Source organism: Lepus europaeus, chromosome 1, assembly GCF_033115175.1.
Source record: "Lepus europaeus isolate LE1 chromosome 1, mLepTim1.pri, whole genome shotgun sequence".
Lineage (NCBI taxonomy): Eukaryota > Metazoa > Chordata > Mammalia > Lagomorpha > Leporidae > Lepus > Lepus europaeus.
In genome coordinates this window covers 42,010,937-42,023,393 of record NC_084827.1, presented here as the reverse complement: position 1 = coordinate 42,023,393, position 12,457 = coordinate 42,010,937, and the positions used below count along the sequence as shown (strand labels likewise).

At 41.2% G+C, this 12,457-nt stretch overlaps 1 protein-coding gene across 1 annotated transcript in view; it reads right to left on the bottom strand.

Moving 5' to 3' along the window:
• MAGI2 (membrane associated guanylate kinase, WW and PDZ domain containing 2) overlaps positions 1 to 12,457 on the bottom strand; it is a 1,616,214-nt gene that overhangs the window by 340,412 nt on the left and 1,263,345 nt on the right. The window contains exon 9 of the mRNA XM_062210835.1: positions 11,408 to 11,590. Within this exon, the coding sequence (XP_062066819.1) occupies positions 11,408 to 11,590 (183 nt within the window). The remainder of the gene's footprint in view (positions 1 to 11,407; positions 11,591 to 12,457) is intronic.

The window sequence follows — 12,457 nt, the reverse complement described above, 5'->3', positions numbered from 1 at the left end:
CTAGCTTGAAAGGCAAAAAAATTTGGAGCTTAGATCTGAATTCTACCCATTTTTCCAAATCCATTTCAAACTTTACCTGGCCCATGAGTTTTCCTATCTCTGCTTAAACACTGAATGATCTCTATTTTCTCTGGACAATTTTTTTTAACTTTTATTCAGTAAATATAAATTTCCAAAGTACAGCTTATGGATTACAATGGCTTTTTCCCCTTCATAACTTCCCTCCCACCCATAACCCTATTGGAATCTTCCTATTGGAACTGCCAGTTTGCCAACAGACCAAGAGTTGTCAACATGGCACCACACTTCTGACAATTTTTTGATATTTCCTTTAAATTTAAAATGATTTATTGGGAGGCAATGCTACAGAATAAACACTACTTTTTTTTTTTAAAGAGTTTTCATGTGCTATGTCCTAAATAAGTACTTTACATGTAATAGCTCATTTGATGAGATGTTTGGTTAGGCGAGACTAAGAAAAGCCTTAAATAACTGTCTCTGGGGAGCATAAATAATTATAGAGGAATCTATGATTGCAGAGCCAATCTCATGCCTCCATAGGAATCCCTGTGGGGAAATCACTGCTGCATAGAAAGACTCATTCTCTTATTCAACCAGCAAAGTAGTGTTTACCATGTGCCTGGTACTGAGCCAAGCCTTGGCATTTATTAGTGATCAAGTCAGACAGACACAGGTCCGACGTCAGGTGTGTGTGTGATGTGACAAAAATTAAGAGTTTCTAATTCATCTAGGGGAGGTAAGATTTTAAAAAAAAGCACATTTTATAAAAAGTAGATTGTTTCCAGAGGAACCAAAGGCTGCATTCCATTCATTAAGGGAGGGAGTATAGTAGAACTTCAGGAACCTGACCCTATGGCAATCCAGGCAGCAGGATCTGGTAAATCTTTGCATCTTGTTGTAGGTTCTGGTTCATTTGCAAGCAAGGGAACTGGTGATTCTGGACCCATACTTAAAAATGATTAACAGTTCTTCAATGCATTTGGATAGTGATTTTATTTCTATCTTATGCTGAATAGTTTTCACTAGCATACTCAGACAGCCACCTCTCCAAGGAATAAGCATAAAATCATAATTTTAACTCCATAATCTCCAGTCTATTTCCACTCAGTTTAAATAATAACTTTCTGATTTTTTAAAATGTCAATTTTGTGCCCAGTAAGAGTACTTTACTGTAACCTCCTGGCTGTTGAAATGTCTAGTACCATTCTGAGCTCTGCTCTTTGACTGAGTTGAAGCCCCACCTACTTTTTCCTTTAGCTGCTAAGTAAGCTGGCAAACCTGTATTGCAAATTAATATAAAGACTATGTGTAGAATAACTTTAAAATAATAGTGATAAAAGTACATATAAGTGCATTGACTTCCGTGATCTTCAGGTAAAACCGTAACAAATAGCATTACCTCAATTATAGTGTGACTCAGCTAAGTGGATGCCAAGATGAATAGTAGGGAGAATCATGTAAAGTGGTGAAAGTTTTTATATTTGTGGTAAAATGGTAATAAAGCTTTTGATTCTGGTGTCCAAATGGGAACCAGAATAAGATGTGTACAGTTATTCCTTCTCAAGTGAGCTTTTTTGTCCAGAATATGATTTTAAATGAAGAAGGCGAAGCTGGGTTGTGGCACAGCAGGTTAACGCCCTGGCTTGAAGCACCGGCATCCCATATGGGCGCCGGTTCGAGTCCCAGCTGCTCTTCTTCCGATCCAGCTCTCTCCTATGGCCTGCGAAAGCAGTAGAAGATGGCCCAAGTCCTTGGGCCCCTGCACCCATGTGGGAGACCCAGAAGAAGCTCCTGGCTCCTGGCTTTGGATGAGCGTAGCTCTTGTTGTGGCCATCTGGGGAGTGGGCTAGCAGATAGAAGACCTCTCTCTCTGTCTCTACCTCTCTCTCTCTGTGACTCTTTCAGACAAATAAAAATAAATCTAAAAACAACGAAGAAGGCATAAGAACACTGTGCAAAGCAAAAAAAGAAAAGAAAAAAATGAGCAAAAACAAGCCTCCATAATGGCATTCTTTTGAAAACTAAAGGAGTTATTGATGAAGCATAGCATGATTTTTAAGAATTGGTGCAACAAACCTTTTTAATCCTCTCAAGTGGTTTGTTTTGTAGCTAAAATCAAGTACTTTGTCAACTGTGGCATTTGTGTCACTTCTCAAAGGAGAGCAGTGGATAAAAAAGGGGTCAATGTGGCCTTGCCTGATACTGACCTGAGAGATGTATCGCTAGCAGTAGATATATTAGGAACTTGTTAGGTGTGTTTGGAAAGAATCAAGAGTAAATACGCTGATAAGTGAAACAAGCACAATTTATTTCTTCTCTACTGGAGACACTAACACTGGCAGCTGCTAGAAGTTCAGTTGTATTTTCTGTCTTTTATGGTGACAAAAATGTTTTGGTAGCACCTAACGTCCATAAATGTTTTAGGAGGCAAAAATGATGTTGGATTAAGGGATTGCTTAGAGAATTATCTAACATGAACTGAGTCTAAGTATCTTGCTAGATTAAAAAATTTTAAATTGAGTAGCTAGAACACCCCCTTTTATTTGTATGAGGAAGATAAAGCTAGAGACCTGTGATTGCACTGCTCATAATCTTTGGGTGTGGAATGTTGGTTCAACGTGATTTATTGTGAGCACTGCACAGAAGGTAAGGGAAAATGTTATTAACACTTCTGTATCAGGTAGATTGTGAGACAGCAAAGTACCCACGAAAAGATGACAATTTTCTCAAGGGAGTTTCAACAAACTCAGGAAATTCAGAAACAAAGAAGTCACAATCTACTATGGTGGATGAAAGATTACTATAATATTTTTTGCCTCTTCTCCCATCCAAAGGTGGAGCCTAGTACCCTTCCCTTTGAATCTGGGCTGACCCTTGACTTTGATCACTAGGATCCTGGCTGAGTCTCAAGAAGCATGGGCAGCTCTCATAGTGTACTTTTGGAGCCCCAAGGCCACCATGTTTTTGAGACCATGTGAAGAGAGAGATGCTGGCCCAGCCCCTCAGGTGTTCTACCACTCCAGCTGATGTATCAGCCTGGGAGTGAAGCCACCTTGCACAACCCAGGCATCTGGGGACATGTGACAGCCACCTGCATGAGTCCTGAAGAGAAGGACCCAGCTGACCCCCAGCAAGATTGCAGACTCATAAACCAACAATTGACTGTTCTTTCAAATTCCTCATTTCTGGCATGGTTTGTTATATGGCAAAAGAAAACTACATAGGCACTTCAAAAGTGAAGAAAAAGTACCTTTCTCTGATGAGTTCATTTGTTTCTGGTGGTTGACAGAGTCACCTAATTGGTGTACACTACTGAAATGTGAACACTTGGCCATGGAGGTGGGTGGTAGGGGAGACCTGGAGGATTTGCTAAGATGGTTGGCTGTCTAAGGTGGCCAGTTGGAAAGTGAGGGCAGTCATGGGGAGAAACCACTGCAGTGTGTGTTCAGAAATCAAAAGGGAGCCAGCTCTGGATGTAAGTTGATTATGAGGTGGTGGGAAAATAAAATACGGAAAACATTTTCAAATAACTTCTTCAGCTTTCTCATACCTTTCTTAGGAGACGTTCAAATAACAACCATAGCATTTTATTAAACTGCTAAAGAGCTAAGAATAGTTAGGGAGAACAAAAGAACATTGGGGTAGAATAGAGCAGGAAACCATTGGTTGCCCATTCTCATGCCATATCATGGGGCCTGGGTTTGATTCCTGGCTCTGGTTTCTGACTCCACCTTCCAGCCAATGCAGATACCAGGAAGCAGCAGTGATGGCTCAAGTATCCGAGAGGTCTGGGTGGTGTTCTGAGCTCCTGGCTTTGGACTCAGCCCAATCCTGGACATTGTAGGCATTTGAGGAGTGAACCAGCAGATGGGAATTCTTTCTTTCTTTCTTTCTTTCTTTCTTTCTTTCTTTCTTTCTTTCTTTCTTTCTTTCTTTTTTCTCTTTCTCTCTCACTCTCTCTCTCCTCTTCTCAAATACATTTTTAAGGATTTAAGAATTAGTTTTTTCCTCTATTGGGTAGATGCTTGTAGATTTGACTCTAAAAGTTAATCCCCCAAAATATCTATAAACATGCCTTCAAAGTAATTTTGAGCATAGCGTTGCTTGGCAGAAGGTGAAGATGGGGATAGAGATGTTGGCTAAGCCATACAGCAGGTGAAAAATGTGTCACTTTGCTACTACATATGGTGCTTCTCATATTTCAGTGGGAATAAATTGCAGATTCTAAGGCTTCAAGTTCAAGATGACAGACTGAACACAAAGAGCTTCCCTCTTCAACAAAGACTTGAAAATGAATAAACAGGCAGCAATTATGGGGACTTGAGAGGATCCATTATTAAGAGGGGCCATTACAAGATAACAGCTAGAGAATTCTAGCACGTAGGATGTTAATAAGAGCATGATCACAAGAAATGTGTATTTTAGAGCAGGAGCTGTAAAACTAAGACCTCTGGGGGCAAACCTGAAACTGCCTGCTATTTTTAATAAAGTTTTACTGGTGCAGAATCACAGAAGTGAACAAAAGAACTCACCCATTGGTTGACCTGTTGTCTGGGGCTGCTTTCATGACAGCAGAATTGGAACACTGTGGCAGAGACCACCTGGCCTGCAAAAACTCAATTATTTACTATTTGCTCCTTAAATTATTTACTTGTTGGCTCCCTGCCATAGCTGTCTCAGGGAGGAAGGGTAACAAGGACAAGAAGGGCTCTCCCTTACTCCACAGAACCCCAGAAAGACTGGGATTCAGAAGTGTCTGACAGGAGTGAACAAAGACGTTCCCTCCCACATACCTGCATGCAGAACTCTCACCACACATGCAAATCAGAGAACACTGGCATCTCCCAGAGCGGAAAACACATCCCCAGAGACCAGACCAGACTTTTAAGTCTGTCCTTGCTTCCTAACTCTCAGTGAAAGCTGACCACAAATGCAGGGCTTCCTAGTAACTTCAGGGTTTCACTTTCAAGGCTGGACAATTTAGGATCACAAGACTTAGACTGTGTATAGTATAAGACAGATATGCATTAGAAGGCGACATGGCTAGGAAGAATTGTGGTCTGTGTTAGGAGGATGTATGGGAGGTCCCCAGGAATTGGCTGCACAATAGCCCAGGTAGGAGTAGAAAGACAAAAATGCTCAGAAAAAAGGGAGATATTCTAGATTACCTAACATGAGGAAATTTGGGGGAGGGGGATACAGTGCTTTTAAGAAAGACATTGCAATAAAGAGAGAAGGCCAATGTGAAATGCCACCAGGGTGTTGAAGGAAAGCAATGCATTTATGGTACATTACTGGGCTCAGTGAACAAATGGATAAAGCCATGATAGCATAAAACTATCCAATTTTTACTAAAAGTAGCTATAAAACTCCATTGGGAGGAGATGGGAGGGGGATAGAGGTAAGAGTCAAACTTCACTTTTGCTTTGAAAGGAAGTCAAGGGGCCGGTGCCATGGTGTAGTAGGTTAATCCTCTGCCTGTGGCACTGGCATTCCATATGGGCGCCGGTTCTAGTTCTGGCTGTTCCTCTTCCAGTCCAGCTCTCTGCTATGGTCTGGGAAAGCAGTAGAGGATGGCCCAAGTCCTTGGGCCCTGCACCCACGTGGGAGACCAGGAAGAAGCTCCTGGCTCCTGGCTTTGGATCGGCGCAGCTCCGGCCGTTGCGGCCTTTTGGGGAAGGAAGGAAGGCTTTTCTCTCTGTCTCTCCCTCTCACTGTCTGTAACTCTGACTCTTGAATAAAATAAATAATATTAAAAAATTAAAAAAAGGAAGTCAATATGGGTAATGTCTAAACTGTTATAACAAGACAACTGTACAAACACACTGATTAGGAGTGTGAGGGCAGCCACTGAAGGAAATGTCTACAAGAACACAAACTCATCAGCTACCTCTGGAAAGCTGGGAAAGGGTCCTGCAAGGTTCTCGGGAGGGGCAGGGCAGGAGATATTTTATACGTAACTACTTTGGTGCCCTTTTAAAACCATTTGCTTTACATTTAACAGGGATCACTTTTCAGTTAAATTTCAACATTTAAGAATAATTGTGTATTAATTACAGAGTTAAACCAATAGTAAAAAAAAGTATGTTAGTACACATTCCTGAACACCAGTTCCAGGAACCTGGAATCTGTCGGTAAGTTTGGAGGCACAGGAATCTGCATTTCAAAAAGATTCTTCAAGTGATTCTGACCAGGTTAATCTTGTGACCTGTCTTGCAGAAACTAAGATACAGAGGTAGCAGCCAGTGGAACAACAGGGACAGTGATCTGCTCCAATGGAGAACTGCCAGGGGCTAAAGAATGGGGAGATGTTCATCCTTCCAGATCTTTTCATGTGGTTTTACTGGTAACATGGATACATATTAAAGAGAGGCAAATAAGGGCTGACATTGTGGCATACTGGGTTAAGCTGCAGCCCTCATACTATATGAGTGCTGGTTTGAGTTCCTTCTATTCCACTTTCAATCCAGCTCCCTGCTAATGCACCTGGGGAAGCAGCAGCAGATGGGCCCTAACACCCACTTGGGAGACGTGGATGGAGTTCCAGGCTCCTGGCTTCAGCCTGGCCCAGCCCTGGCCATTTGTAGTCACTGGGGGAGTGAACCAGCAGATGGTAGACTTCTTTCTCTCTCTCTGTCTCTCTCTCTCCCAGATGGAAGACCTCTCTCTCTCTCTCTCTAATTCTGCCTTTCAAATAAACAAATGAATCTTGAAAGAAAAAGAGAAAGAAAGAAAGGAAGGAAGGAAGGCAGAAAGAGAGATGAACTAGCGGCTTCTGAGTAACTTCATAATTCCAGTTCTGCATGCTATGGGAGAGCTTCATGGATGGGTGAACTGCTCTCCCTCTTGGATGTGCCGAAAAGCACAAGCCTTGATGGAAAATTAGCCTGGGGCAAAACACGAAACATCATGTAACAAGGAAGCCTTTTGGATTTCTCTGTGACCCATGTTACACCAAACTCCAGTTTTGAAATACTTTACAGGATGGTGTGTGGGTCTCTGGTGACTGATTGCTGTGGTGTATAGAACAAATGCTGAGTCAGAACTCAGAGGGTGTCTGGGCACACAGGGCACTGGTTCCATCAGTTCTCATAAGACCACCAGAGGGTCACTGCCTTCATTTTCTCCTGCCCTCCTTTCCTTCCCAGTGATGACAGAAAGACAGAATGCCCCATCCACCCACACACACTTGATTCTCTTGTGCAGGACTGTGGGTCCTTTTTTTGGTACAGTAGATTTTAGTTTCTCTCCACCTAAGCTATTGGCACTTCTTTGCCTAAACTGCAGACTGCCTGGAGATAGCAAAGTTGATTAAAATATTTTCATGCTTATTTCTTGCTTTCTTTTTTTTGACAGGCAGAGTAATACAGTGAGAGAGAGAGAGAGAGAGACAGAGATAAAGGTCTTCCTTTTCCGTTGGTTCACCCCCAAGTGGCTGCTACAGCCAGCGCATTGCAGCCAGCATGCTGCACTGATCTGAACCCAGGAGCCAGGTGCTTTCTCCTAGTCTCCCACGCAGGTGCAGGGCCCAAGCACTTGGGCCATCCTCCACTGCACACCCGGGCCACAGCAGAGAGCTGGCCTGGACGAGGAGCAACCGGGACAGAATCTGGCGCCCCAACCAGGACTAGAACCTGGTGTGCCGGTGCCTCAGGTGGAGGATTAGCCTAGTGAGCCGCAGTGCCGGCCTATGCTTATTTCAATGTCAAATGAGACTGCTTACCTTTTCAGCACTAAGGATTTATCTCTTATAGCTGCCTATTGTCTCTGTTCATTCTTGAGGCTTATTTTACATATAAAGTAACAACAAAAAGGAAAATAGTTGTTGCCCTAATACATACTTGGTTTAAAAATATCATCTGGAAACTAGAAAGCTAATTTGTTTTTGCTCTGGTGGGGAGCCAACTTGCCAGTCAACACTGACTAGGTTCTATTGTAAAAGGTGAATTCAGAATTCAGCCCAGACAGCAAGTACTTACTGAGCACCTGCTGTTTTCCCAGCACTGTTTTAGTGTCTAGAGATAAATATGTACACAAAACACTAAAAGTTTAATTGCTTAAAAATTTAGATGAGGATGGCTTTAGACATAGATATATTTGTTTATGATTTTTTAAAAAAATCATTTATTTTCATTTATTTGAAGAGGGAAGGGGAAGGGGGGAAGAGGGAGAGAGAGAGAGAGAGAGAGAGAGAGAGAGAGAGAGAGAGAGAGAGAGAGAGAATGTCTCCCTACTAATGTTTCAGTCCCCAAATGCCTGAAACGGCTGGGGCCACACTAGGCAGAAACCATATCCAACTACTTGAGCTAACACTTGCTATCTCCCATGTAATGCACTAGTAGGAAGCTGGAGTAGGGAACAGAGGCAGAACTTGAACTCAGACACTCTGATATGGCATCCGGGCATCCCAAGCAGAATCTTGATGGCCAAGCAAAAAACCCACCTTTTTTTTTTTTTTCAAACCTTGAGTATATACCACGATATACTGTTCTTAATGTTTTCTACAAGCTTAATAACTAATTGTGACTTCTCATCATTACCACTGTACTCAATACTTCACCATATACACACACTGAAGGTGCAATACTAATGAACATTGTGATGACTCAGACTTTCTTCAGGTATTTCCCATGGCCATCCCTTCACACATGCTATTTCGTCTTTGTACGACTTTCCTCACCGGTCCACCCAGCAAATGCTTATTCATTGTCCCAAACTCTGTCAGCCATGGTCATCTCTATGAGGACTTCCCTAAGTAGCTCCCAACAGACTTCATCTCCCTTTCCTCACTACTATTTCTGTACTTATGTATGCATTCTCTTTTTGCATTGACATAAAGATTTGTTAACATGTCAGTCATTTCTATACTGTAAATGTGTTGAGGAGGCCGGCGCCGTGGCTCACTAGGTAAAGCCTCTGCCTGTGGTGCCGGCATCCCATTTGGTCACCGGTTCGAGTCCCGGTTGCTCCTCTTCCCATCTAGCTCTCCGCTGTGGCCCGGGAAGGCAGTGGAGGATGGCCGAAGTGCTTGTGCCCCTGCACCCGCATGGGAGACCAGGAAGAAGCATCTGGCTCCTGGCTTTGGATCCGTGCAGCTCTGACCGTAGCGGCCATTTGTGGAGTGAACCAACGGATGGGAAGACCTTTCTCTCTGTCTCTCTCTCATCACTGTCTATAACTCTACCTGTCAAATAAATTTAAAAAATGTATTGAGGATAGAAACACTCTTCATTTTGCTAATGGCCACCAAAAGCCTGGCATGTAGATATTTATTAAATATTTGCTGTGCTGAACTGAAGAGCTGTTCCTTCTGATGGAGCTTATGGAATCTTCATAGAAATGTGTGTACATTTGCTTTGCAATCATCTCACAATTACAAGTCACACTAATACTATACAGTTGGCAACCTAACATTTATTTTCAAAAATTTCTGTTGCTCACCTCTCTTCTGACTTTGTGCCAATATCTTAGTTTTGATGGACTTGTCCTAAATTGCATTATTTTTTACTTGTTTATGTGGCTGAAGTCCCTCCTATAAATAAACTCCAGGAGATCAAGCCAGGCTGCCTCTTATATTAGCCTTGGTGCTTAGCAAGTACTTGTTAAATGCACAGATTTAGCACTAAATGAGAGTTGGTAAACAGAAGTAAATTTCTGGTTCTTCTCTTTCTATTAGGACTTGCTTTGTGATTATCTTAAATGAATAAAATCTACTAAATTCTACATGGTTTTGTTCTTGAATCAGGCTAACAGCCATGGGTATGACAAATTAGTGGAACGAGTAAGAAAGGAAGATGATTTGATGTACAAATACTTTCACTTCGTTTAAGTTTACACTGAAAGAAGTCTTTTCTAGTTTTCAAATGTGATGGATTGGGTCAGAGATTACGAAAAGAATTGAATTTGTCAAATACTTCACTGAAGTTCAAAAGTTTTGAGTATCTTCTCTCCTCTATTAAAATGAAATTAATCCCCTAATTTCCCTCAGCTAATTACAGGCAATAAAATGGAATCATTTGATGTTTGTGATTTTTTTGGGCAACATGAAGTTGTGGATGCCTACTAGAGTTTATCAAATGAACAGCAGCGTTGGACACTCTCTCACCCCCGCAGAAAATTATGAACACCTCATAATATCTTACAACAGTAGTGTTTGCAGAATGTGGTTTTGAAATAATCTCAACTTTGAAGGAAATGGAACATCTGCTATCCGCATTATTACTCACCAGTGGGTGGCAGTGACAAATATACAAGTAAGGGCACCTAGACAAAAAGTTATTTTATGATGAAACTATCTAGTAAGTAGTAATCCAGCATTGGTGATTTTCAAAATTGAAAATGTCAGAAGAAGACCTCAGTTTTATGTTGTTTCTCCATCCACAAACCACTTGAAAACTCAAAGATGAACACTCATAGATGAACAGATAGTAAAAATGGCAGAATTTTTCCCCTCAAATAATTCTCTAATTTGTGTATCTAATAGGACTCATTGACTTTAGAAAGCCAATACTGCAAATTAAAACAATGTTAGAAAAATATGAAAATGGTGATAGATTGTATTTCTTTGGAAATAGAGCTACTATTTTATGATATTCTCTTGAACTTTGAAAAGTTACTAAATTCTTGAATCAGCATTTAATTTCTTCTTTTTTAGACAAGGAAATTAATAAGTTATGGGACTCACCCAAGGTCATGGGCCAGGTTAGGGAATTTAAAATAAGACTGTGAAACTGGAGTTCAGTACTTTCTCCTCTACTCTGTGCACTTTTCATATTTTATATTTCCCTGCCCTTCAAAATTTGCTTCTGTGTTTCCATGTGAAATTAATTCACTTATAATTTAGCTAGACATTCATATAATTGTATATGAAAATTAATTTGTAAGGACTATAATAAAAGCCCCACATACTGAAACTCTATATAGGACATGGAAAGACTAATGCCATTTTAAAATTTTCCCTATGAAAATTTAAAAACGAGCATGCATATTTAAATGCAGGGGCATGAATATTTAAATATCTAACCTGGGCAGTCTAGCATGAGAATATTACAAGATTAATACAGAGTTTAAAAAAATGAATCACTGCATATAAGTTAGAAGTGTGAAATGCTAATCACATCCCTTAGAAGGAAGTCTGGACATAAATTAGAAAAGTGTCAATCTCAAGAGTCCTTTGAATCCAGTAAAAAGGAGTGAAATGAACCCAAATGATAGTCAATGTTGTTTCCAAGTTACTTCAACTCGATAATGTTAAAGTTGGTGGTGGTGGGGAATAATCTGTGGTCTTCCCAAAGAGAAGTGGCAGATTACCTGCTACACCATAATGTCTACTCCTTGAATTAGTGTGTAGAGAAAAGATATTGCAAAAATTACCCTGTAGGCTCACCTGTTTCCATTTTTCCATCCTGTGCAGCAGGCCCGTCTGGAATCACACTTTTCACCTGCAGAAACTCATCAGGCTCATCTCCGCCAATGATGGTAAATCCAAACCCCATGTTGCTCTTTTTTAGGGTGGTGCTCAGGAATGTTCCCTTCAACTGGGAGGCATCCCGGGTGAAGAGTGGCTTTTCTACATTGGCCAATATAAGTTAAAAAAGAAAAAAAAAAAAAACATGTTCAAGTCAAATTCTTAGATAAGAGAAAGCCAGCCACAGAGCAGCAATCCCAGGGGTTAGAGGTGAGGTCTTACATAGTAATGCCAGCAGGCGGTGACTACAGGAGTGACTGTTAGAACATCCTACAAGTGACAAAAGTCCCAGGCATCCAGGGAAAGAAGAAGCTCTTTGGTTTAGAGAGAGACTTTTTGTCAGGTCAATGTTCCCAATCACAAATTTCCCTTCTTGTACTTAAATTGGGCTGAATCAACAGCAAGCCAGAGCTTCCAGACACAGAGACAAGGGGTCAATGCACCCAGACACAGCTGGATGGGCTCCTCGGTTAGCAGCGGGTGGGAGTGGCCATCCTGCACCAGGCCTCAGAGGGTTAGGGGTAGAACATGGAGATGGACCTTTTGTTGTAGTTGTATTGTTCTAAAGTGAATAACAGCACAACATTTCAGCAGGTGCAGATATCACAAAAAGAGAAGCAATGGAATGTGACTATGTAGTCAAAGGCCCCAATTGTTTGGAAAGAGTACCTGGGACTGAGTTAACGTTTGCTTATACTGCTTTATCATAAATGTGAGATGCTATCACCAGACAAATACATTTCTACTAGCCACATAGTGTTTAGTGTACTCTAAAATGTGAGGAAAAGGCAAATCACTAGCAGATAATGACTATGAATGTAAAGGTAACACAGCTTGTAACAATATGTTGACACATCCTGGTCATATGCCTAAATAATTCAAATAGAACTCTACCCTGACTCCAAGAGTCTGCTCATGAATTTGTTACATACTGTTATATACCATGATTTTCCACATATGATCTAAGCA